This window comes from Trichechus manatus, unplaced genomic scaffold (genome assembly GCF_000243295.1).
Source record: "Trichechus manatus latirostris isolate Lorelei unplaced genomic scaffold, TriManLat1.0 scaffold00035, whole genome shotgun sequence".
Lineage (NCBI taxonomy): Eukaryota > Metazoa > Chordata > Mammalia > Sirenia > Trichechidae > Trichechus > Trichechus manatus.
Window position 1 is genome coordinate 4,336,130 of NW_004443971.1, and position 27,926 is coordinate 4,364,055.

Consider the following 27,926-nt stretch of genomic DNA (forward strand, 5'->3'; position numbering starts at 1 on the left):
GTCTGTTCATATCCTTTGCCCATTTTTTAATTGGATTGTCTTTTTTTTGTTGAGGTGTTGATGTTTTCTATAAATTTTATAGACCCTTGTCAGATACGTTGTAGCCAAAATTTTTTTCCTACTTTGTACGTTCTCTGATAGTCAGGGACTTCAACCCATTAAATTAAAAGGGATACTATGAATCCATACTGATATAAATTAATAAAAAAGGGACAAAGAGTAACTTTACAGTGGAGAAGCCTGGTAACACCCCCTTAAGTGATCAAAACTAGCATCATCACAATGGGACAAACTTAAAACCTGTGCCACCTGATGAGATGCACTGAGAAGGACACAGCATCACTTCTGTGATGTTCCTGCCAAGATGCATAATCTGAATCTAATCACAAGGAAACATCCTCTTACAAAATAACTGGACTTTAATCTTCAAAGTGTCCAGGTCATAACAGCCAATGAAAAACTGAGGTGCTATTCCACAATAAGCAGACGAAGAGACTTGACAACTGAAGCAATATGTAATTCTGAACTGCTTCCTTTTGTTCCATGAGGACATTTGGCAGAACTGGGATGGAGTCCAAAGACTACACGGTAGTAAGGTGACAATGGCAATTTCCTGATTTTGATGGTCTAATTGTGGTTACGTAGGAGAATATTCCTGTTTTTGAAAATACATGCTAAAGTACTTGAGGGTGATAGGCCCATCAGGTTGGCAATTTACTCTCTAATGGTTCAGGAAGAAGGGTCTTTGTTCTATATTTGTAATTTTTCCATATGTTTGACAATGTTTCAAAATAAAAATGTTTTTTAAAGTGTTACATTTAAAATAACTTCCTCGTCACTTTTATCAGTTATATGACTCAAAAAATGGCTGCAGTAATGATGAAAACACTGTTGAAGATGGATGTAAAGAGTCTGAACAAAATTATTTCTTGAAATGTTAGGGGAGAAATTAATGTTATTTTATGTAAGGTGATTGTAAGTGTGTATTATAAACTACATTAAAACATGTACTATTAATATCACTTTACTAGAATAACTATTAATCAGTGAGTGAATGTATTTTTCAAAGGTTGTATTAAAATAAATGGAGCCTTGTTCTGGTTAAAAGCATGCTGGCTAACCAAAAGGTCAGCAGTTCAAATCCACCAGCCGCTCCTTGGAAACCCTATGGGGCAGTTCAACTCTGTCCTATAGGGTCGTTATGAATCAGAATAGACTCGGTGGCAATGGGTATTAAAATATTTAAGGTTTTTTTTAAAAAAAAGCTTGGCCGGGGGGAAAAGATTTGCAAAACCTGCTGCAATCCAAAATTAAGGCGACGTTTAGCAGCAAGAAGTATTCCAATGTCTCATAACCAGTTCTCATAGCAATGTTGTGTACGCCGTATTTTAAGGAAGTGTCAAACAGAGAGGTCAAAACATAACAAAAAACTTATAGCTCACAAATAGAAGTTTCTAAGAGTCCTTCTAGCCCTTTCTTGACCTTGAAAGATGTGATTTACCAAAATTTGGTTTACATTTAACTTTTCAGGAACACATGACCTGAAAAGAAGTAAGTTATCAGGTAACACTGACATTGCCTGATGCCCTTTTCTTGTATCAATCCCTCTCTTGTATTAGTAATCAGAACTGGGTCCAAATGGCACAGAATCAAGCATTATGTATCATGCAAAATGCTATTTCCAGTCCAATAAAGTCTCATTTTTCTCCAGTAATAAAGAGGTGGACGTTCTTCTTGGACTGCAGCATCTGTGCTGCCCGCTCCACGCCAACCACGGCAGCTAGTCTCTGGGCATCGTACTTGGAGTAGAGAACAGTGCAGGTCCACGTGGCTTCCTCTCCTCTGTTGGTGGCTTTCAGCATGTTACAGATCTCACTGTAGAAGTGGGGATATGTTGGCAGTTCATAGAAAATCAGGTTCCTAATGCCTTTTATTGTATACCTGTTGGAATGGGAGAGAGGAAGATGATATATCCACTTGAGAAATGATTTTGTGGAGAAGCTCCCTAAGAGTTCTATGGGGGTCAAGTTTACTCTGGCTGCTTCATGCTAATGGAAGAAAACGGTCGCACAAATAACAGATAAGCCAAAGGATACTCTAAGGAGCCCTGGTGGTGCAACACTTCAGCACTCAGCTGCCAACCGAAAGGTTAGTGGTTTAAGCACACCCAGAGACTCCACAGGAGAAAGACCCGACGATTTGCTTCCTTAAGGATTACAGCCAAGAAAACCCTATGGGGCAGCTCTACTCTGTCCCATGCGGTTGCTATGAGCTGAAAATCAACTGGACAGCACCCAACAACAACAATCTAACTTGAGCCTGAAGGGCTGATTTTTGTGTCAACTTATTTGCTTCCCTAACGTTTGGTTGGCTTAAGATGATGAGATAAATTTGCATCTCCTGAGCTTACCGAGGGTGGGCTGAGGTGGGGCGGGGAAGAACGGTAGACATAAACTGTAAATGCATTCCTACTAGTCTTTTCTTGTCACTGCAGACATGTTAACTCCACAGCAGAAGTCCCAAGTTCATCCATTTACAAAATCCAGCCTGAGGACCCATCAAGCATTATGAGAAAGCAATTAGTTTTAACAGCTTCTGCATCTGCACCTCTTCCCTGCTGCACACTGCTGCACGTGGTGTGGAGAGGGTGCAGACCCTAGGGACTCACCGTATGGGTGGGGCTGAGGTCAAGTGCACCCTCTGGTACTCCACAGCAAAAGATTTTATACATCCACAAGGTTCTGACTTTTCCTGTTAGACTCTCTCATACGCTGCCAATGTTAGACTCCCTGGGGATTTTATTTTGTTCTCAGAGGATAAACTTTCCTTATCTTTTTTATCTCATGGCTCACCCTGATTTCTCTAGAGACCCTCTTTTCCTAAACTATAATAACTGCAATCCATTACTTGGTTCACCTTTCAACATCACTTCTCCATAAGAAGGAATTCTAATGGTTAATTAACTTGAACAAACTGTTCAACTACACTACTTAACAAAACAACCAACCAAAAAAAAAAAAAAAAAAAACACACATTAGGAGTTCTGCTTCTGCTTAGCACTTAGAAAATTAAAGAGACGATCATTCCCATGTTAACAACAAGAAAAAACCAGTTAACCTACAAAAGCTGTCTTTTTCTTGAGCCCAAAGAGCTGACGTCATGAGGCAAATCAGTGAACTGAACTCAGTGGGGTGCTGGTGTATGCCTAATAACCTGTTCTCAGTGGGGAAGAGGGGCTGCTGACTTGAAGCATCTGCCAATTTCTGTGGTGTAAATACTCCTACTGTGGCCAATGTCAAGCTACCAATGTGGTGCTACTGAGCCGTAGTGTTGCAAAGAGACACGCAACCCCATTTTGTGAGCCAATGTGAGCCAGCTTCAGTCTACTGCTGACTGAATTCCAGAGGGTGACAAGCCCCTTTGAAGCAAGACAGGACACAGAAACTACCTCACGTTTAGCAGAGCATGGAAGGAAGTGGGCAGCTCCCAAAAAAGTGGGTAGGAAAGAGAGAGCTACACGTTTAACAAATTCTTAAAGGGCAAGAGTGGCCAGCGTGACAGCTGAGATCCCTGGGAGCCCCAGACCATCTGTAGTTCACATTCACTCACAAGCTCTCTTCCACAGGCCTCCAGCAGGTGCTGTGAAGTCGCAGGAAAGACAGAAGATCTGAGAGAGTCTTCCTTGGTGGTGCAGAGGCATAAACCCTCCCTACCTCCCTATCCATCTCTAACATGAAGGAAAACCTGAAGCCACTGGGACAGGGACAGAAACGCCCCATTCCTCCCATTCCCAGGCAAGGGTAACTGCTAGTGGGAGGGGGTGAGCAGAAGCAAAAGCCATCTACCCCTAAGGGAGAGCAGTGAATCCCTCACCCTCCATGCCACGAGGCTTACACCCAGTCAAAAACAAGAGGAGTCTGCCCCTGGAAAACAAGCAAACAAAAAAACCAAACCTGCTGCAGTCGAGTCGATTCTGACTCATAGTGACCCTACAGGACAGGGCAGAACTGCCCCATACGGTTTCCAAGGAGCGCCTGGTGGATTCAAACTGCTGATCTTTTGGTTAGCAGCCATAGCTCTTAACCACTACGCCACCAGCCAAAGATCCCTCGCTGGTACGAGCAGAGATCTGCCAACACTGGGTGAGGGACAGGAAATGCTTTCCCACCAAGATCCCCACAGATACAAAGTAGAGTTTGGCTGCCATGGAGGGGTGAGGGGAAAAAACCCCGAAAAAGCCCCACCTCCCAAGCCCAGAAAGACCAGGCCTGCCTAAACTGGACCGAGAGGAGATGCCGCACACCCTCCGCAACCCTGGTCAGGAGTAACAGGCAAGAGCAGCCTGGTGCTGGGGGTCAGACAAGAGTGTAGAGAGAGACCCTCCTTTGAGGCACACGTGTACAGGGCGTTGAGAAGAAATCAGCAATGCTGGGGAAACCTGTCCAGCACCCCAGGCCACACGCTAAACCCACCGTCTGCTGGAGGAATCTGGAGTCTGTGGTGTATGGAAGGTTAACTACAGTGACAATGAAATGCAAACCCAGCTCAACACCTGACTCGATGGACTCAACCTCCACACGAGTGAGCTGACAGAAGAGGATGTGCACCCGTTACTGGGCGTACACATAATTTCCCTCAGCCTCTACTTCAGTCACGCATTCAAATGAATGTTATGAAAAACATAAACAAGCAAGAAAAAGACATTAAAACAATAAAGTACTCTTGACTACCAAGTCAGTGGCAACAATTTGACCTGTGAGGTTTTGCAAAAATGGGTCCTTCTGATACACTGTCAACAGAGCATGAATTATTATGTGTGTGTATTTTTTGGAAAAAGATACAGGGAAGATGGGACAAAAAAGTGGCAATGCATATCAAATTTCTGGTTGGGTGCAGCCTTTGAGCTAACAAGTTTTCCTCTCAAAATTTATCCCAAGGAAATAATTAGGCAACTATGCCATCAAAATATATGTATAAGGGTGTTCTCGGCTGTTATGGATTGAATTGTGTCCCCCCAAAATGTGCATCAACTTGGCTAGGCCATGATTCCCAGTACTGTGTGACTGTCCACCATTTTGTCATCTGATGTGATTTTCCTATGTGTTGTAAATCGTATCTCTATGATGTTAATGAGGTGGGATTAGAAGCAGTTATGTTAATGAGGCAGGACAATCTGCAAGATTAGGTTGTGTTTTAAGTCAACCTCTTTTGAAGTATAAAAGAGAGAAGCAGCAGAAAGACAGGGGGACCTCATACGACCAAGAAAGCAGTGCCAGGAGCAGAACATCCTTTGGACCCAGGGTCCCCGCACTGAGAAGCTCCTAGACCAAGGCAGAACTGATGACAAGGACCTTCCCCCAGAGCCGACAGAGAAAGAAAGCCTTCCCCTAGAGCTGGCACCCTGAATTTGGACTTCTAGCCTCCTGGACTGTGAGAGAATAAATTTCTCTTTGTTAAAGCCATCCACTTGTGGTATTTCCATTATAGCAGCACTAGCTAACTAAGACACTGGCATTACACTTACTCTTCACTTATCAACTCTCTCATTATCCGACATTCCAAATTTACAACAATAGTAAAAAATCTACTATCCGACTATTTTGTGCATTAACGACGTACATCTGGCAGTAATGAATGCAGAGGTGCAAGGCAAGAGTACTACTGGCTGTGATGGTTAAGGCTGTGTGTCAACTTGGCTGGGCCGTGATTCTCAGTGGTTTGGCAGTTACGTAATGCTTCCATAATTTATACATAATGTCAATTTTCACCTGATGACCTGGTCTTTGGAACCTAACCATGTCGCTAACTGAGGAGTGGGTATACTGTATGTAGTACCAGAAAATAAAAAGAAATCTATATGCCCATTAAAAGGAAATTGGGTCAATTATATAGCCATACAATGTAACACTATGTAACTATTAAAAAGGATGTGATTCTCAGTGGTGAAGTTACCTCCGAGGTTCACTGTTCAGCCTGGGAGTGGACAGGCCCGTAAAACCAAATGAGACTAACGAGGTACAGGAGTCCAGTGACAAGGGCCAGAAGGCAGAAGGGGACAAGGAAGCTGATGATAGGGAACCCAAGGTTGAGTAAGGATATTGTTGATGTGTTGTGAGATTGTTAACCATTGTCATAGGGCAACATTTGTAGTAACTGTTAAATGAGAAACTATTTTGTTCTGTAAACCTTCATCTTAAGTGAGAATAACAGCACAATTGGAAGAGCCTAGTCAATGTCACTGAACTGTGTATGCAGAAATTTCTGAAATGGTGTATCTTTGGCTGTGTGTATTTTCACCAAAAAAAAAACAAAACAGGTTGAGAAGTTAAGAGGGTTAATATGTTGTGAGGTTGTTAACCAATGTCATAAAACAACATGTGTACTACTGTTTTGTGAGAAACTAATTGTTCTGTAAGCCTTCACCTGAAGTACAATAAAATAGTAAAAAAAAAAAAAAAAAAAAAACCGATGTGATTTACACCCACAGATTACTTCAGATTACTTATTAATTATGAGAAAAAGTACCTTTATAGCAGAGAGATCTAACAGAGCCACCGTGACCAAGTGATTAAATTTACATCACCATAACTGGGACCAACTGGCATTAGCTGCCTCTTGATGAGATACAGTGAGAAGTGCACAATATCCTCTGTGTAGGAGTCTTACCCCCAAAAACATAATCTAAATCGGTGGTTCCCAAACTGCTGCACACTGGAATCACTCCCCTCCCCTTTTTAAATATCTATGCTTGGCCCCCATCCCCAGACATTCTGATTTAATTGGTATGGGAGTGCAACCTGGGCATCTGGATGTTTTCAAGCTCCCCAAAGGGATTCTAATGTGCAGCAAAATTTGGGAACCACTGATCTAAATAATAAGGGAACCATGAGACAAATTCAGGCTGTAGGACATCCTACGGGAAACTAGGTTTGGACTGTTCAAAAAATGTCAGTATCATAAAAAAGCAACAAGGCAAAAGGATTATTCTTATCAGGGTTTCTCAATCTCAGCACCACTGATATTCTGACTATTTGATATTTGATACTGATATCTGTGATACAAAAAAAAAAGAAACAAAAAACCAAACCCATTGCCGTCGAGTCAATTCCAACTCATAGTGACCCTATAGAACAGAGCAGAACTGCCCCATAGGGTTTCCATGGAGCACCTGGTGGATTCGAACTGCCGACCTTTTGGTTAGCAGCCATAGCTTTTAACCACCATGCCACCAGGGTTTCCAGATCTGTGATAGAAGCATACGTATTAAATTAAAAATACATTTTGGGCCAGATAATCCTTTATTGTGGGGAGCTGTCCTGTGTACTATGGGGTTTTGGGTGGCATCCCTGGCCTCAACCCACTAGAAACCTCCTCTCCAGTTGTGACACAGAAATGTCCAGGTATTATTGCCAAATGTCCTTTGGGGAGCAAAACTGCCCCTGGTCGAGTCCTCCTAAGACTGACTAAGGAAACAAAAGAAATATGTTAAACAAATGCAATGTACAATCCATAACTGAATCCTGGATTAGAGGGGAAAACAGCTGCAATGGTCATTTTGGCAACTAGGTCATTGACTAATTGGGACAATCTGAATATGAACCATGTGTTGGTGTTGGTGTGTGCCACTGAGTCGGTTCTGACTCACTGCAGCCCCATGTGACAGAGCAGAGCTGCCCCAGAGGGTTTTCCAGGCTGTAATCTTCACAGGAGCAGATTGCCAGGTCTTTCTCCCATGGAGCTGCTCGGTAGGTTTGAACCACCAACCTTTTGGTTAGCAGTCAAGCACTTAATCCTTGTGCTACTAGGGCTCCTTATGAACCATGTATTAGATATTACTGAAGTAATGTCAAGTGGCGTGGTAACGGTACTAAAGAGTTAGGGAAAAGAATGTTTTTAGGAGGTACGTGCTGAAATTCTTAGGGGTTGAATGTCAAAAAGTCTGCAACTAACTTTCAAATGATGCAGAAAGGAAAAAAAAGAGGTGTGAGGTAGAGAGAGAGAAGGAAAAAGAAAGAGACGATACGGGTGTGTGCAAATGTAGCAAAATGCTATTCTAAGTGAAAGAAATTGTAGATGTTCACTATTACAGTCTTATGACTTTCTTTTGGTATGAAATCTTTCTAAATAAAAATTTGGGAAGGATGTGACAGAAGTATACACATCAAATTAAAAATACATCTGTATTATACAAACATATATACCAAAATATTAACATTTGAATTTTTTTCCAATGAGCAAATAAAACATTTTAAGATCAAGGGAAAAAATTTCAGTATGTAACAGTGTGATCCAAATTTTGGTATTTTAGGAAAACACCTGTAAATTTGTGTGGGTGCATGTGTATGTGTGTGCATATATTTTTCATATAAGAAAGACTAGAAAGAAACTCACCAAAATAAGTATTTGTACCAGGGCAGTGGTATTATAGGTTACTCTTTTCTTTTTGTACCTGGATTTCCAAATTCTCTACAATAATTGTATAATACTTTTATAATCAGGAAAAACAAAATAAAAAAACAATTCGTGTTAATATTTAAAAAATACAAAAATCTCTCAGTCCCAATTTGCCCACGATAGAGAGGACAAATTTCCTGGAAACAGAAAAGGTGACCAGGGTCCCTCCAGAGGAGGCAGTTGGTGCCAGTTCTCCATATTTTGAGCACTCCTTCCCCCGGCACCCTTCTCCTGCATTCCTCCTCGTATATGTTTCCCTTCTTCAGTAACCTATATAAATGTGGCCCATAACCCCTATCAACATGGCCTGTGACCCCTATAATAATAAATTCAGACCCTCACAGGGCCTAAAACGAAGGACATTTCAGACGTCTATTTTGCCTGCCAACTGGATAAATGTGGCAACCACAAGTGAAGTGAAAGGCTGACTTCTCAGTATGGTCTATAATGACCAAGTCTACTACTTGTAGAACTAAGATTCTCAGATAGGGGCAGGAGGTACTCAGAACCACTGAGGCAGCCTTTCTAAACTTCATAAATCCCCCCTCCAGACACAGAACCACCATATGACCCAGCATTTCCACTCCTAAGTACATACCCACGAGACCTGAAAGCAGCAAAGCAGTGTACACCAACAGTTACTGCAGCACTATTCACAATAGCAAAGGTGGAAACAACCTAGTGTCCATCAACAGATGAATGGATAAACAAAACGTGGTACATTCATACAGTGGAATCCTACTCAGCCATAAGAACATGCTACAACATGGATAACCTTGGAAACCTTATGCTCAGTGAAAGGTCAATCGCAAAAGGGCAAGTATCGTATGATCTCACTTACATGAACTAACAACAACAGGCAAATGTATAGAGACCGGAGTTTAGCAGTGGTTACCAGGGGTGGGAGGGAGGGGAAGAGGGGGAGTTTTTGTTTAGTGAGTGTTTGTTTACGGTGATGGGAAACTGGCCACGATTATGGGAGTGGTTGAACGGCATGATTAACTGATGTCACTAAACTGTACCCCTGAAAAATGCTGAATTGGCAAATGCTGTGTTACATATATTTTTACAACAATTAAAAAAAATCCCTGTCCAGAGTCTCTGACTTTCCGCTGTGGAAGCTGCTGAATGACAGGGATGAACCAGAACAGAGCCAGGAAGCATCCTCTGGAGGGAAATCATCATCAAACGCCCATCCAACTCTAAGATTCTACTGTTTTCATCTCCCCCAAAGAAAACAAATTTCAGGTTGAAAACTTTTGCTAGCTCTTAAGTTTAAGTCCTAATCTTTCTAACACTGCCTACTGCCATAGAGAATATAAAAAACAGAATTTCAGAGCTGGGGTACTATGGTTTAAAATATATCTTCTTTCCCCAAGGTCAAATTAGAAACCAAATCACAAAGGCATTGCAGACCAAAACACCTATCCTCACCTTGGTGATCTCTCAAGCAAACAATTGTATAGTCGGAAACCCTGAGATAATGAGCTGCTGCAGAACTCTGAAGCACATTATTTCCACTCATCTTCAACACATGGAACACCCGTTAACCTGGTCTAGGGCATAAAGCACATGGCACATGCTGAGATTTGTCTTTATACTGACTTTGGGGACAAATCGGTTTGGTAAAAATAAATGAACAGCATAAGACAGAGCACTGTTCCGCCTGCTTAAGAGAAAGGGCCCCTCTGATGCCACGCCTTTCCCCGAAAAGCTGCCGAGATATCTGAGAGTAGTCCTCATCCCAGCTTAATTCACACCTGCTATGGGCAATCACACTGGGAAGTTTCTCAATCCATCCACTTCACTTAAAAGGCTTGCTTTCATTTGTCAAACGGATAGAAAATTAAGCGCTCTTAAGACCTGGTGAGTGTAACTCCTCCAAAGTGCCACTTTTGGAAAGCTGAATGAAAACAAGTTACTGGAACAACGCAAATAACGGTGCCAACCAGCAGGCATTCATTAATACTCTTTGGCCAAGCAGCCTTGTCTGGGTAGCCAAGAATGGAGCTTGGTGAAATAGACGAGTATTGTCAATTCTCAACTCTCCATTCACAGATAACTAGTCAGCAGCGTGCCTTAGAGGCCACGCCATGCCAGCTATGCGGTGCCCTCCCCATGGTAAGGAGAACATGTCTGGAGAACACCATTCTGGTCTCAGCAGTGCAATGCCAAGGCGCGTCATCCCAAATGCCCCAACACCTGGGAGATTTCCAGCTTCTCTTTTTGGGGTTCTCTGAGAAAATGCTCCCCCTTATTAGTAGTATATATGATTGGGAGTTAATAAAACAGTGAAGTCAGAATTTAAATTCACTGGCTATTACTGAGAAATAGGGAAGAAGAAGTGACAGGATACAATACTCATCTCTCTATAGGCAAGGGCTTAAAAAAGGTTTTTCCATTTGGCAGAAGAGAAACATTTAGCAAAACAATAAAATATTTGTGATCCTGGGCCACGAAAGGCTGCAACTAACTCAAACAGCAAAAGAAGGCTCAAAATTACTAACACTCCAACTAAAATTAAGAAAATAAATAAATAAATAAAATGACCGATTTGATTTATCTTGTCAAAGTCACACAGTGGTGAAGCTAAGCAAACACTGAAACCCACAAATATTCAACTTTAACCCTTCACTTTCTGCCTCATGCAAATGTCAAAGGGCCCCTCAATCCTGGTCCTCCTTGTGGAGGAAATAAACATGCATGCACCTCCTCAGGACACACTGCAGCTTTCTGAACGCAGACACTGTGCCCAGCGGCCATCTTCCCAGACTGCACAGCCCATGATATCTTTCTGTGTTTGTGTGACAGGCCCTCCGCTTTCTGTATTCATCAAGTTGTCCCTCTCCAGAGATGTTCAAGTCAGTAATGTCTTTCTGTAACGTGAGGTATGCAACCACAGCTACACGAAGAGTCCCAAGTACAGACCGAGATCTATACATAGGGTATACCGTACTCACTCTTGTTGCCACATTCTTTCCTAACAACACCCATTTTGGGAGGAAACCAACCAATGAACCTACCAACCAAGAAGAGTCCATCCAGACCCAAAATCCTTAGGCTTCTCTGCACGAGTAGTAGACCAAAAAACCAAAAACCCATTGCTGTCAAGTTGATTCCGACTCATAGCAACCCTACAGGACAGAGCAGAACTGCCTCATAGGGTTTCCACGGAGCAGCTGGTGGATTTGAACTGCCAGCCTTTTGGTTAGCAGCTGCAGCTCTTAACCACTACACCACCAGGTAGAGGGAGGACCTTATACCACCCTAAAGCCTACCTGCTGAGAAGCAGGCCATGATTCGCATTTTCCCTCCAGAGAGGATGCTCTAAACTTGGCACCACTTTACCTTTTGTAGAAATGGAAACGCTCTGTGAGGAGCAGAAATTGCTTCTCTCCTTGAAGGAAGAATTGTCTGGCCCTGGAGACACCAGATTTCTTAGTGTACTCGCAGATGTGGGTGAAGTTCAGTTCTTCCTTCTTGAAGTAATTTCGAAGACGCACAAAGTCAAAGTAGGAGGGTACATAGATGAGCGTGTGAGACATGACTGCGTCACGATACTGAGGCAAAATCTTGTTCACAAAAAAGTTAAACCTGATTTTGAAAGGAAAATGGCAAAGTCAGTGGTCTAGAGTTAAGCTGACAGTGTTGCCAAGAACCATGCAATCCTGGAAAAGTCAGTCTCCCTCTACATCACTAAAGAAAACAATATGATTTACCTCATCTCAAAGAGAACTTAAGGATAAACCTTGATGAGCACGTTAAAAAATGGATGCTACCGTTATTCATTGTAAAAATAGATATAATACCATCATACCCCAGAAAATTAGTCTAGAAGTATATGACCACACCATTCAGTCAGTCAGTCAACAAATAATGATTGAACACCTACCATATACTAAGCACCATTCTGCTACCATGGGGCCTCCTAACTATGCACAATAAAGACAAAGGGGAAAAATATATACAGAATTAGAGAAATAGGCCTGGCCCTTGAAAGGCTTACAGTTGAGTTGCTGACACAGGACACTTTGTAGCATTGAATAATGTAATATAATCTAAAAATGCCACAGGCTTCAGGGAAGGAGCCCTGATTTACGGTACCGACCCTGCCACTAACTAGCTATGAGACTTAGGCCAAGTCACCATTTCTTTCTGTCAAATGGTATGATCGGTTCAATTAGCTCATCTAATTTGGTAAATGATCATCAATAAAACTAATATGGGATCCAATACTAAATTTGTCTGCCAAAGTCAAATGCCTCTCCTTGGCCGCCAAGTACCTGATGGAGCTGGGGAGGGGTTGGTTACCTGGCATCAATCACTGAAGCTACATTTTCTGCTTCCATCCTCTGGAAGACATGTGGGAGCTGCACCAGGACATGGCTGATGGAGCCTGTCATTGGGACATTCCTCACAGCCACCTGTCAGGAGTCAACGAGAGCATGAGAGGAGCCATCCCCAGCAATAAACAATGCTTCATGAAGAGTCCAGAGGAAACGAGGAGAGAACCTACCTGGCCTTGCAAATTGATGCAGTGCTTGTTGAACAATGAGTTGATCTGGGCATCCTGCAGCGCCCCAAACAGCAATGTCTGGCGATAGTACTTGGACCAATTGTTGAGGCTCCACATCCGCACTCGAGAAAAGTCCACCCCATGTGAGTCCAAGGGCAGTAGGTTCATGTGACTCATCAAGTGCTTTGAGCAGAAATAACAATACCATTAACACTTATTGAGTATTTATGTGCCAAGCACAGCTTACCATTTTACAAGTCTATCATCGTACTTCACTCCATGCGGCATGTCCTATCATCTCTCAAATTACAAGAAAACTGAGCCTCAGACAGTTGAGTAACCCAGGGGCAAGTAGTCTCTGCCTATGGTCAGCTGAATACCTCCAACAAGAACACCCCCAACAAATACTGGCTGCCTACTGGACCTTAAAAAAAAGTATCAGAACAGTAACTATAGGAGTATTCCTTTAAAAGAAACTTCTGAAATGCCACATCATCTCTCTATGGGTCCCTCAGTTCCAAACTTGGACATGAAGGGAAATGATATGGAAAACAGAGTTTTCATCCTTCAATGAGCTGGTTCTCAAAATATTAGGAGTATTCTCAGCACCATTAAACCTGCTGTTGCCCCACATTAAGCAATATGACTCTACCGTCAACATGCTTTTTCCATTTTAGTTATATTTTCACCCTGTAAAAAATACTAAAAGGTAATGAGTTCTACATATTTATTACCTACTTTATAAATAAGTATCCCCTTTATTGGCCCCACACTAGCAAGTTTTAAGTCCTGGGTTGTGGGAGAGGTGAGTTTTCATATGCCTTTCAAAAGAAACCCTGTTGTTCTGTAATAAGGATTGTTCCAAAGCATGGTTTTTCAGTCCTAATACTGGCAACACTGCAGAGTATGTGGCTAGGGAGACAAAAGTACAGCACAGTTACAGAAGGGTGATAAAGCCATCCTCTAGGTCTCTGCAAAACAACAGCACACACTAAGAGATCTCTTAAGAGACCTTAATGTTCTCCTCTCTTCACTGAAGACCAAACAAAGGAGAATGGGCATAAACCGTATGAGGAATTACATTAGGTAACGACATTTCTAGTGAGGGGATTTTAAACTAAGTAACCAATCACCCAACTACGCTAACATGGACTAAGAGCACAAAGAGATCTTTAAGGGGAAGAAATCGTTTCTGGAGATTTGAAAATATTGCCTAGATTTTCATCTCTCTGTTTAGTTTAATTATTGACCAATCTGTGGGTAGAAGAAGGTACCAAAGACTTTTTTCAAATTGGAGACAGAAACTATCTGTTTCCAAACTGAGTTTTAATCTGGACTTAAATAAGCCCCTAAAACTTAAACCACCGAGCTTCTTGTCACCCTAACTGTGAAACTTGTCCCCTAAATGTGAATGACCAGCGTTACCAGGACATGCTCCCAGTTCTGCATCAGGTAAATGTCAGCTTGATCAATGATGAGAAGCTCAATAGAAGACAAAAAGTCAAAATCTCTCTTCTTCTCTCCTTCTCCACCAATGATAGTCCTCAAGCCCAGAGGGGAGGCAATGAGGATGTCTGAGGAATAGAAGGGGGCGTAGAGCCGGATGCTTCTCTGAAGTATTGCAACTCCTGCACAAAACAGCCAAGCACATATAGGTTCATTAGTCACTACCAGGACATTACCTTCCACTCTCCCAAAGCAACCCCTTCTCTCCTGTATTTTCCACATCTCCATTTTCCTCTCAGACTCCCCAGACTGACCCCACCCAGCTCCCCTCCCTTCCCCCTCCTCCAAGATCCCCTTCCAGCATCTGCCTATGTGCTACCAGCTACAGATGTGCTGAGACATTTGTTATAAATGTGCAGGTGCCTTTCTTACATGCTCAAATTGCTACAATACAGTAATAATAATCATCACCACCCCTCCCTTGCATCTATGGACCCTTCTGGCTCCCACTCTACCTTTTCTTCACTGTCAAACGTATCCAGAGAATTGTCTCTACTTTGCAATATCCCACCACTTCTCAATCCACTGCAATCTGGCTTCTGGTTCTCAGGACGCCACTGAAATTGCTCTTGCTAAGGTGACCAACAGCTCTTGGTTACCAACTCAGTGGGTACTCTGTGGTGCTCCTCACCGCGACTGCACAGCGGCTGGCTGAACACCTCTCCTTGAATGTTCTTGTCCTCACTGGTCGTTTCTAAGACTCCAACGCCCACTCCTGTGTCTATCACTGACTGGACTGTATCTATCTTTCCAGATCCAAATTCCTCTTCTTCCACAAATTCCTGGATTCATCCTCCAGTTCTACTGTTTACATGAAGCTTTTGTAAATTTACTCACTAGCCATGGCTCTAACGTGACTGAGATGCACATTTATATCCCGTTCCACATCTCTTCCCTGTGCTCCAGACTCGGTATCAGCTGCTTCCTGGATGACTGCGCAAGTCCAAACCACACAGCGGTCCTGCCCCTCTTCCCCGTGCACCCTGCCCCCAGCCATGCTGAGGCATGTGCAATTCTTAGGTCGAGCTGGGTTTTTCCACCCTGATACCTGTGAACATGTCGCTTCCTGTCAGCAACACTGTCCTCCTCTCCCACCACTGCCTCTGCAGCTGGACAAATCCGACTCAGTTTTCACCTTAGTACATATGTCACCTCCACCAGAAAGCCTTCCCTAACCATCCTGTGCCCACTTGGGGTAAGACAGTTTGCTTTCCATGCTCCCGGAATACCTGCTGCACACTCTGATCATAACACTTAGCATCCTGGACTGTCTCCCCAGCCAGCTAGAATTCACTGACAACAGGAACTGTAACATTTATTCTATACCTCCAGCTTCTTATCAAGGCCTAGAACACAGTAAGTGCCCAATAAATGTTTGTTGAATGAGTATATGTGACTAATGAGCATTTTACCAAGAACTTACTGTCGCGGTACCACCAACCAAGTAAATGGGAGTTGAGTGAGAGACAAGCGAAAGCGTGAAGCGCTGGGTGGGAGTCGGTAAGCCATGAAGGGAGATGGTTCGTGGTTAGGCTCTCCGCATGGCAGGCAGGAGGGAAGTCTGCCAGGATGCACAGACACTCAGTCTATGCAGCCTCCCCAGACTGACCCCACCCAGTCCCCTCCCAGCATCTGACAATGTGCTACCACCTAGGGATGTGCTGAGACATTTCTGTTACAAAAGTGCAGGTGCCTTTTTGACACAATCTTAGAGACTCTCTCCTCTGGCAGACGAGATACTACAAATACACACTGATTCCACTAAGGAGGCTGAGTCAGTGACCTCTGAGATAACTGCTCATTACAGCTGTGTGAGCCTTACACCTGGCGTCTTAATAAGGGAGAATTACCTATCCTGAAGTGGTCATCGATGTTGCCGACAAATACAGCTTCATAATCCTCAGGCCTCTTCAGGTTGGGTGGTCTCTCCTCGGGATCTGATCCATACTCTCCTTTAAACCTCTTTTTGTTGCTCACAATTATTTTCTTCTTGCTGTCGCCCTCTAGGAGACTGATGAAGAGCTGTACCACCCGTAAGGCAGCCTCCCGGAAAGGCAACACTATCAGCACCTGTGGAGGGAGCGATGCGCAGCCTTGGTAGGGGCAAGGAAAGGAGCCTCCGCCATGTGAGCCTGCTTGAGGAGACAGAGTGAAGAAGGCCTGTGTATAACAGCAGTCCATCTTTCCTGACGCGTAAGCTGCCCTGGGCCAGGGCGACATCTGCATCACCTCTCTCTCTGCACAGGGCCTGGCTGAGCATGAGAAGCTGAGCCCCTTTCACGTGCGCAGCAGCACGTCTTGTGGACTTCAGTCCCATGGCTCCATGAGGCATGTCTCAAGCAGAATGTGAGAACTACCTTTTAGGATAAGCCAATGTTTTTAACAGATGTGTCCACTAGCAAAAATTCAAGGTCATAAATGCATAAGCTCCTTGAGGGCAAGGAACGTGACTCCTTTCCTTCTCCCACAGAACTGCGCACAGTGATTTTACCCATAAGATCCACTGAAAAAATATATGCTGAATAAATAGATGAATAAATAAATGAATTAAAAAAGTAGACAAGAAATAAAGTCAGTAAATAAGGAAAACAACTAATGCATCACTACTTTTCTAGTACATTCCTAGTACATTTTTCAGAAATGATAAAGCATTTCTGAAATAAGACCACAATTCAATTGGAAAAATAGGACTCAGTCTCCCAAGCATTTCCAAAAATACTTAAAGTTACAACTGTAGAGGACAAAAACAGGAAATGCTTGCTAAATCGTTGATTTCCAAACACTCTTTTATAAACAACATAATCAATGGAAACAATTCCAGGCAAATTATGCAATTCAACAAATTGTAAGTATGCTTCACGGTTAAGCCTCCTATTCGTCTATGCAGTTCTAAACGGAAACAGATAACTTTGTAATTCTGTTTTCAACACTATGAGGTGGCTGTCCAGAAGAGCAATCAGCACAGCCAAAGGAATGTAGTGATTCAGTTTGGTACACGCAGGAATGGTGGGCCAGAATTCAAGAGGGCCAAGTTATTGTCTCAGCTGTGACACTAAGTGTCTGGGCTTCAGCTTCCCCAGTTACCAAACAAGGAGATTGGACTAGAAAATCTCTAAAGAACGATTTCAGTATTAAAATCCTAGAATCATACTGAGCTCAATGAAGAAATATCTAAAAAGATAAGTCTTCTTCAAAATGGAAAGATGTAGACTATGGGGCGGAAAGGGGGTGACATCATGAAGAGTGCAGGCAGAATGAAAAGACACCCCCTATCAAAGTCCCATGTCCACTGACACCGAGGCTTATGAGCAACAATGAACATAAACATCCCTTTGAACAGCAGTAAGTACACACTGGAAAGCAGGGCTTTTTGTTTTCAGAGGTTTACACATTTACATGGCTAGTTCCATCTCTGCTACTCTTTCCCTAATTCCCTTTAGCAAGGCCCTCTACCAATCTGGGTCTCTGGCCACAGCTGTAACAGAATGAATAAAAGCTTTATTAAAGAGGAGATTTATAACGGACTGTTGTTTATGTATGTTCAGGATTTATCTTTAAGGAAAGTATCATGAAGATACCTTCTTTCCACAAATTTGCAGTTAGATACATTGTCAGAACCAGTCCACGGAGCTGAAACCACCTGGCCCATCTAATGTGCCCACTCACAGGCTCATCCGTGTTTCCAGTCACTCGTTAAAACACCTAAGTATCTACGTACCAGGCACCTACACGCAATGTCTTACAGTTTCCTTCTTGAGGGCAAGGCTCTCCTGCTGCCACTTACCTTGGGCCTTGTAAGCCCTTGGTCCCTGAAGTCATCATCATCACCCACCCCAAGTTTCTGGCTTCGGCGTCTGCTATTGTTGCCAAGTACCCGGGCATTGGCTTTGAGGACGTGATTGAGAGCATGTAGGCAATACACATGGCGGATCTCTTCACCGTTCTTCAGGGCAGTCCTTTCTGAGTAGAACAGGTCCCGGTAAGAATTCATAATTAAGAAGAGCTCTTTCTGAAGTGGGGTGAAGGGGCTACTTGATTTTTGGGGGCCAGATAGGAATTGGCTGTTGGTCTTGGTCCAGGTGGATTCCAGAGGCTTCTGGAGATGAAGTGATTTTAAGTCAATGTCCTTTGATGGCTTAAATGTTTCCAACTTCTGAAACTTGGAAGAAAAAACAAGCTGGCCCAGGGTGGGCCACTAGGGGAGAGAGAGATCAAGAGCTAAATTACAGATGATAATAATACTTTCCATTCACATAATACTTTATAATTTACCAAGAACTTTCATGATATATAAATCATCTTACTTAATCCTCACAATAATCCTGCAAAGTAGATTCTGCAATGCTTATGTGACAGCTTAGGAAACTGAGGTTCAGAGAGGTTATATGATCCAAAGTTTACACAGGAGGGAACAGAGCTGAGGGCTAGAGCCCGAGGTTTCTGACTTCAAATATGAATTCTTTTCATTGTATCAGTGTTTCCCAAACTTTTATGGAATATGTTCTGGGAAGAGTCAAAATTCATTCTAGGAAAAAAAGAGCTTCATGGTTAAACAACTTTGGTAAGCGCCACAAAACCTAATCTCCCTCAGGAAGATTTGCAACCTACATTAGCATACTAAAGGTTCTGAGAAGTCCTATGACAAAATTCTGTTTCATTCTGCTTCATCGAGAGTTTTCCAAATTTACCTGGGCATGGAGTCATTTTTTTGTTTTCTTTTTTCTGAGACACAACTATTAGAATCCTAAGGAATATTTCTTTTGTGGGATACTAGTTTGAGAATTTTTGTATTGTAGCAAAATTGCTGATCTTAAAAAAAGGATGACCTCATCAACAAAAAGGAATGAGCTACTGATACACACGCGTTGGATGACTCTCCAGGGAATTATGATGAGTGACAAAAGCCAATTTCAAAAGGTTACATGCTGTATGATTTCATTTATATTACACTTTCAAAGTGACAAAATCACAGAAATGGAGAAGAGATAGTGGCTGCCGGGGGACAGGAACAGGGGGTAGAAGGGAAGGAGAAGTGGCTGTAGTTATTGAACAGCAACAGGAGGGATTCCTTTTTTATTAACTGTGCTTTAGGTGAAGTCAGTTTCTCATGCACAAATTCATACACACATTGTTACACAATCCTAGTTGCTACCCCCAGAATGTGACCACACACTCCTCCCCTCCACCCTGGATTTCCAGTGTCCATTCAACACAAGAGGGATTCTTATGGTGCAAGAAGTGTTTTCTTGACTGTGGTGGCAGATCCAGGAACCTACACATATGATGAAATTGTATGGACCTAAATACACGCACAGAGAGACAGACACAATCAAGTAGGAGTAAAACTGGGGAAATCCGAGTACGACAGGGAGATTGTATCAATGACCACTTCTGGCTGGGTCACTGTACAAAAATGTTTGGTGAGATGTTACTAAGGAAAACTGGGTAAAGGGTACTAGGGATGTCTCCGTACTGTTTCTTATAACTGCACGTGAATCTGTACTTATTATCTCAATAAAAACTGCAATTAAAAAAGGGATGACCAACTCTCATGAACAGTATCAGAATCAGTGGTAGGAAAATACAAAGCAGCAAAAACTGTCCCTTATCTGAAGAATTTAGTTGTGAACCTATCTCAGATATTTTAAACAAATGAACAACAGTAGTAGCTACCGTTTCCCTGAACACTTACTATGTATCAGTCAGTAAACTAAATTATTTTATTTTGAGGTAGGCATTACTGTCCCCTTTAATAGATGAGGACAGAGAAGATCTGAGAGGTCAATGAACTTGTCTTAGGTCATGTGAAAGCCCACTGCGGTTAAGGTCTAAACCCTGGTGTACCTGTCTCCAAGGCCACTTGTACCCAACCCCGTTACTTGGCTCCACCACTCCAGCTTCCCAGTGCCGTTTTCAGCTGCACCTGTGCCCCGCTAGGCTCTCCCAGCCTTCCCAGGTCCTGCCCTGCTGTCAAGCCATCTACCACTGGTGAATGTCACATATTTGGGGAGACCACTAAAATCCAAGACCACTGTTTTACTTAGAGTTCTTCTCCACTTGTGACTGGGATAACAAAGCAGTACTTACTTTCAGTTGGTGGGTAGTTTTGGGATTTGTTCCAACAGCCTGAACGTCTTTGTCTTTCAGTTCTTTGTTCACATGTTGTAGAAATGGATCTAATGCAGAAATAAAGAACATTAGAACACTGAAAGCAAATGGCAGGGAATTTTTGTTCTTCCCCAGTAAATGACCTGCTGTTCTTCATGATGTTGACTCATCCTTTTTCCCATCTACCTTCCCCATGGCTATCCCAGTCCAGGTAGGAGCCCTAGTGGTGCAGTGGTTAAGCGCTTGGCTGCTAACCGAAACGTCAGTGTTTTGAACCCACCAGCCACTCCGCAGGAGAAAGATGTGGCAGTCTGCTTCCATAATGATTACAGTCAAGAAAACCCTGTGGGGCAGTTCTACTCTGTCCTGTAGGGTCACTTAAGAGTTGGAATCAACTAGATGGCAATGGGTTTGGTTTTTGGTTTTTATTCCAGAACAGAGCATAAAATCTTCTGACAGGTTCATCTTCCTAAAGCATTTCTCTAATCATATTACTTCCCAGCTCAAAAATCTTTGAAGAAAATCTAAACTGCTCAGCCTAAACTTCAGGGCACTACAATGATACACTTCCAGCCTACTTTTACAGTGTAATTCCTGAACTATAACCAAAAACCAAACCCAAGTGAAGAATGGCACTGGGATCAATGAAGGCAGTGCGGACACGGAGCAAGACCAACCTGACTTGCTCACTTGGGCACAGGCTGAGAAAGTGGACATAACGGAGCAGAGGCCTACCTTAGCCTGCCAGAAGCAGGCCTTGTCCAAGTGACTGTCTTTTGGGCATAGGCACGGCCAAGAGGCTGCTGGAGACAGGGTAAAGGTTTTTGGCTTTTGAGGTGCTCCCTGGTAATAAGAACCATTTAGATTAACTACTCCTGGGTTACACAAAAATGAAGGGTAGACAGAAAAATGGGAAGTATTCATCCAACTACTTCCTCCCTTGGGGAGAAAAGCAGAGGTCTTCTCCCTACCCCAATTATGGAACTGTGAGGCCTGAGGAGCTAGCCTTCCTGTCATTCTTTAGCTGTTTGTTCTAAACATACCTCACAACAGATCTTCGAGAAGCCTCTTCTCCCAGCCCTAGATACAGCTGCTGAACTACCACCTTTTAGTGCTGCTCATTTTAATACCAGGAGACTTAATTTGTATTAGCTTTAACTGGACTAAGCATCTGGCGAATTCGAACAACACATGCTGTGCTCTGACCTTGTGACACTTTCAAAGAACAGCTGCCTCCACTCTCCTCTTGGAGAAAATTGGTTTCCAGGCTGAACAGTGATTCGTGTTTTGCATCTGTGAACTCTTCAGGGGATGCTTGTTGTGACTTCCCGGGTGGCCCTTCCCTACCTTTTTCTTGGCAGTCAGTATATAGGGCCATATCTGCAATTTTGAGAAACATTTTGTAAAACGATTCACTCATAAATGTGAATATATTTCTGCTGACAGATAAAATGAAATTCCTTAGCCTATGCCAACACTGATATTCACTGGGTAGATGGCTGTTTTTGCTATCATTAATTTTTAAGAAAATTCAGGTGGTAGACATAAAGATTTCAAAATTAAGCCTGATCCTTTGACCTAGTTCCAATTCTAGGAACTTATTCTAGGATAATATCTGGACAAAGTACACTAAGATGTACACATAATGATGTTCAACGCAGCATTGATTACGACAAGAAATAGCTGAGGAAAACAAAATATCTATCAATGGGGTACTGTTATGGGGTACTGTTATGCTAAAAAAATGCATGTCAACTTGGCTAGTCTATGATTCCCAGTTTGTGTGACTGTCCACCATTTTGTCATCTGATGTGATTTTCCTATGTGTCATAAATCCTACCTCTATGATGTTAAGGAGGTGGCATTAGAGGCAGTTACGTTAATGAGGCAGAACTCAATCTACAAGATTGGACTGTGTTTTAAGCCAATCTCTTTTGAGATATAAAAGAGAGAAGCCAACAGAGAGACATGGGGACCTCATACCATCAAGATAGTGCCAGGAAAAAGAGCGTGTCCTTGGGACCCCGGGTCCCTGAGCTGAGAAGCTCCTAGACCAGGGGAAGATTGATGACAAAGACCTTCCTCCAGAGCCAATGGAGAGAGAAAGCCTTCCCCTGGAGCTGACACCCTGAATGTGGGCTTCTAGGCTACTAGACTGTGAAAGAGTAAATTTCTGTTTGTTAAAGCCATCCACTTGTGGTGTTTCTGTTATAGCAGCACTAGAGAATTAAGACAGAAGTTGGTATTGAGAGAGTAGGGTGCTGCTCTAACAGATACCTAAATGTGGAAGCAGTTTTGAAACGGTGAATGAGGCTGGAAGAGGAAAAGCCTAGATTGCCTTGAAGAGACTGTTGGTGGAATTATGGATATCAAAAACAATTCTGAAGAGGGCTCAGAAGGAAGTGAGGAGAGCTGTTACACTGGAGGTGGCACAGATGGCAAGAAGCAGCAGCAGAACCAGGAGACCAGCAAGTGACAGCACAGGAGCCAACCCACGGAGCAAGAGAGCTGAGTGCCTTTGCGCCGGAGGTTTCCTAGTGGAGCAGAGTGCCTCCGAGCACTTATTGGTGAAGCTAGGCTTGCCAACTCACGACCCATGCAGCAAGAGAGCTGAGTACCTTCTGGATGAAGTTTACTGGTGAAGTGAGGTGCCTCCAGGTACTTATCAGTAGAGCTAAAGAGCTTTGGAACACTTGCCCCAGCAGGGCAGATGCCAGCTGTGAAGCCTGAGAAGCCGAGGCCAAGGAACCAGGAAGCAGAAGCTGAAAAGACAAGGAACACAGGAAGCAGAGTGCCTCAGTCTCAAAGGGTAGAGCTACTACCTCTGGGGCCTCAAAGAGTGGAGTTGCCACTCAGATGGACTAGCAGAATGGGGCCACCCAAAGCTGAGGGAGCAAAGTTGCTGTCCCAGTGGGCCCAGTGTCCCACTGGGAAGGCAGAGCTGACACCCAGGGTCGAGGGGCCTCCTCTCAGAATCTGGAGAGTGTGGCCAATACCTAGAGTGGAGGGCAGGGCTATCATCTAAATGGTCTCAGAGAACAAAGGATCATTTTCAAGCCTTGAGGGCTAACGTAACATGTTCTGCTGACTTGCTTGGTGTCTGTTATCCCTTCTTTCCCTCTAGTTTCTCCCATTTGTAATGGAAATGTCTAGTTTGTGCCTGTTCTGCCATTGTACCTTTGGAAGCAGGTAACTTACATTCTAGATTTCACTGATGAAGAGGAATTTTTGGATTTTGGACTTGGAGATAACACTTTTGCTATGATATGATGGCGTGAATGTGTTTTACATGTGGCAAGGACATGAATTTTGGGGGGCCAAAGGGTGCAATGTTATGGATTGAATTGTGGTACCCCCAAAAGAAATGTGTGTCAACTTGGCTAGTCCATGATTCCTAGTACTATGTGACCATGCACCATTTTGTCATCTTATGTGATTTTCCTATGTGTTGTAAATCTTACCTTTATGATGGTAATGAGGTGGGACTATGGGTAGTTATGTTAATGAGGCAGAACTCAATCTACAAGATTAGATTGTTTCTTAAATCTATCTCTTTCGAGATATAAAAGAGAGAAGCCAGCAGAAAGACATGGGGACCTCATACCATCAAGAAAGTAGCATCAGGAGAAGAGCGTATCCTTTGGACCTGGGGTCCTTGGGCCGAGAAGCTCCTAGTCCAAGGGAAGATTGATGACAAGGATCTTCCTCCACAGCTGACAGAGAGAGAAAGCCTTCCCCTGGAGCTGACACCCTGAATTTGTATTTCTAGGTTACTATACTGTGAGAGAATAAACTTTGTTTGTTGAAGCCATCTACTTGTGGTATTTCTGTTCTAGCAGCACTAGATAACTAAGACTGGTACTAATGAAATAAATTAGTACATGTCATTGACAAAGGATGTACTTCAGAAACTGATATGAATCCATAGTAACAGTCATGGAAAAAAGTTCCATGATATATCATTAAAGAAAAGAAGCAAGTTACAGAGACGTACAGAGACTATTACACACACACACACATCTCTGTACCTACTTAAATTCACACTACATCAATAAAAAAGCAGTCTGAAAAGTTACATAAAATGTTAAAGGTGTTTTATCTCTCGATGGTGGGGATATAGGTTAACAATACTACCATCTTAAATTTTTACAGTTAATATATATTATCTTTATAATTAAAAAAAAAAAAACCTACTCTTTTTTAAAGAATTCCAAAAAAGCAAAGAAAAATAGAAAACAAACAACAACAAAACCTAAGTCTGAGGAATGAATTTTTATCCCAGTAAAACAGATCAGTTAAAATATTGAGAGGTTCAAGACACTGTAAAGTATACAAAAAACAAACAAACATCAAAAACTACAGGGCTCTAAGGAAATAAACATCAAGACGGTGAGATGTAAAAAGTCACCACGACACATTCAGACAATGGACCACGACTCTAGCAATGAAAAGGAATGAACCACTAATACAGACAACAACGTGGATGGTTCACAAAAACATGATGAGCAAGAGAAACCAGATGCAAAAGGGCACATACTACATGATTCCATTTACGTGAAATTCTGGAACAGGCAAAACTAATCTATGGCGACAATAAGATGAGCGATTGCCTGATGGGAAAAGAAGGAGCTTTTTGGAAGTAATGGAAATGTTCTGTATCTTGATTTTAGTGACATTAACGTGGATGTAAGGAGCCCTGATGGTGCCGTGGTTAAGTGCTCAGCTGCTAACCGAAAGGTTGGCAGTTTGAACCCACCAGCTGTTCCACAGAAGAAAAAGTCTGGCGACCTGCTGCCATAAAGATTACAGCCTAAGAAACCCTTTGGGGCACTCTACTCTATCCTATAGGGTTACTATGAGTCGACCGGACAGCATACAACAACAACATGGATGTATACATTTGCCAAAACTCTTAAAATGGGTATATTTTATTTATATTCTTCTTTCAGCTTTAAATCCCTGAGCTTTTCCCTAATTTACCCTGACAGTGTGCAACCACTCTGCGTCTCTTCAAAACCTCACATGCAGCTGTTACATGCAAATCAGCTGCTTGAAAATTTTTGTATATTTTTATGTCTATCTTCCATTAAACTTGGTCTGCCTAAGGGAGGAACAGTAACCTTGTCAATAAATTGAGAATGTCACAAACATAGAACAACGTTCCCCTTGCCCTGTATCAGAGGGACTTTAGGATCATTAAAGTCAATGAAATTGTAAGCAAAAATGTTTTTGCATTTTTCTGATGAGAGTGTTTTCAACAGATTCTCAAAGACATCAATGACTCCAACAAAGTTAGGAATCTTGGCTACGTACTCATGTGCTCTTGCCCAACTCACACACTATAGGGCACAGGACCCGGGGCATTCTGTCTGTGATCCTAGCAAAGATGTGAGCCCACACCAAAGACACCTACTTTCCTGCATGTCAGCAGACTCTGCTGCCATCTCTTCTTCCACCCCGACGTCACCATCGCCATCTTCACCACTCATTTCTGGCTCTTCATCTATAATTTCTTCCTCTTCCTCCTCATCATCCTCTTCTTCCTCAGAAATATCTTTTAATGTAGCAAGTAGTTTACAGTACCCAGAAACTTGTTCTGGTTCACTGTCTGCTTCACTTTCAGAATCTGAAGTATCCGAACTCTCTGACTAAAAGGAAAATGGGAATTTTAAAAACAAAAACTACATTGTTCCAGTTGTGACGTTAGGTCTATCACCAGGCCAACTGTGTAAAGGTTCAGACTTTTTAAACTAAAAATTAGTTTTTCTTCAAATATCATACAATCCTATTTATCCAACCAAGCCCTGCATGAAATGTATTTAAAATAGCTCATCTAGCTACGATCCTAGAAGCTATTCATCTTTTCTAAGCAGTTAATGCTCCATGTGGGAAGAACAATGACTTTTTAAGACAGAACTTTAGATTATAATGATAGTTAACCCATGTTCCAGACATAGGACATAATCCATGTTTAAAGAGGCAACACGAGAAATTATAATACAACAAAAGAATGTAGTTTCAGTGTGGTGTAATAAGATAGGACCTTTGTTCATTCTGCACTCTATTTATGGCTCCTTTTATGCCAACCAAACAAGAACTCTCCCTTAGTATTCACTAGGAACCTTCTGGCAAGTCCCTTTAATTGGCTCTAATAGGCCAGTTTTAAACTTGGGACAGTTTCAAACCCTGGCCTCTGTATTAGTTATCACAATGGCATTTTTAGAGGCATCTGCATTCAAAACTAAGCAATATTACTAAAATAATAGCTTACACCTAAAATTGAAAAGAGTGACAATGTGGTCAAGCTTTATTATTACATATACTCTTGAAAGTAACAACCCATAACCCGCTGTTATAAAGACAGTATAAAGCATTACCAGTTGACAGATCTGTGGTTTTGTTTCCTTTCTTGAAACCCTGGGAAGAAACAAATATGGTAAATGCTAATAACTACTATGTGGCTATTAGGAAAAAGGTCTAATGACAACTTTATGTGAAAAAGGCTAAATCTACCATGAATACAGTATAATTATAGTCTTGTAAAAACTACTTGTGCGCTTGGTCAGGGACTGTAAGAATGTGACCAATGGATAATAGCCAAATGTAACGTTTACTGGGGTCACCAAAGACAGAAAATCACATTAACTGGCTCTCATCCAAAACAATGATACAACTTAACAAATAAAACACTTTGGGGTCCCCTTGTTTCTAGTCAATCTATTAGAATGTCCCGCCAACAGAATGGTGGAATGGGCACATCCTAACTGTGAGAGTCTGGACAACTGCAGAGGGACCCACAACTACCGAATGCACAGCCTGGACCAGATACATCCGTTTTCCCACTGTAACTGGACAGATTAAAATGATGCCGAAGATATCAACAAATTCTTTAAAAACGAAACAAGCTTATAAGATCTCCGACCATACAAAACTCAGTTGACACAACAGGGCGTGTCCTCCAGCATGAGTTACCAGCTCAACAGTGGGTAGGGAGACTCATGAAGAACCCCATCTCCCGGCGGGGTGTCACCAGAATCCTTAGCCGAGCACCCGCCGGGGAAGCGTAGGAAGAGGCGGGAGCAGACGTCATCATGACTTGGGAGGACGGCGGGCCCCAAACCGGGAAACTCCTGGCCGACTCTGGCAGTTCTGGCCTCGGCCCCGCCCCTCGTCCACACCTGTCATAGAAGGGATGCTCCTCGCCGAAATCCCGAAGATGTTTCTTCTGCTTTTTAGTTAGGGTGTTGAGCAGCTGGCTCTGGCTCCGGCTCCCGCGTTTGCCCATGGCAGAAACGTCAGGTTTGCCCACTCGAAAAGTCCTGTGCCACACCAGGAAGTTGTT

At 42.7% G+C, this 27,926-nt stretch overlaps 1 protein-coding gene across 2 annotated transcripts; it reads right to left on the reverse strand.

The window, feature by feature from the left end:
• On the reverse strand, window positions 1–27,926 carry UTP25 (UTP25 small subunit processome component). Of its 2 annotated transcripts, XM_023730280.1 has the most exons (13): window positions 27,763–27,926; window positions 26,962–27,001; window positions 25,998–26,232; window positions 23,203–23,346; window positions 21,791–21,964; window positions 20,564–20,652; window positions 18,261–18,671; window positions 16,327–16,546; window positions 14,396–14,598; window positions 12,971–13,153; window positions 12,766–12,878; window positions 11,803–12,048; window positions 1–1,941 (listed from the first exon to the last, which is right to left on the reverse strand). In XM_023730280.1, exons 1-13 carry the CDS (start codon window positions 27,867–27,869, stop codon window positions 1,698–1,700), a joined length of 2,409 nt encoding a protein of 802 aa, XP_023586048.1. In that variant the 5' UTR covers window positions 27,870–27,926; the 3' UTR covers window positions 1–1,697. The 2 variants fall into 2 exon arrangements, with proteins under 2 accessions (XP_023586048.1, XP_004375242.1); XM_004375185.2 differs by lacking the exon at window positions 23,203–23,346.

Excerpts from the sequence above, each read along its gene's own strand:
- UTP25 (XM_023730280.1), bottom strand. The coding sequence starts at position 27,869 with ATGGGCAAACGCGGGAGCCGGAGCCAGAGCCAGCTGCTCAACACCCTA. Across the intron at positions 26,233-26,961 it reads AACCACAGATCTGTCAACTG|TCAGAGAGTTCGGATACTTC; the intron begins GTAATGCTTTAT and ends TTTTCCTTTTAG. Across the intron at positions 18,672-20,563 it reads AAACTACCCACCAACTGAAA|TGGCCCACCCTGGGCCAGCT; the intron begins GTAAGTACTGCT and ends TCTCTCCCCTAG.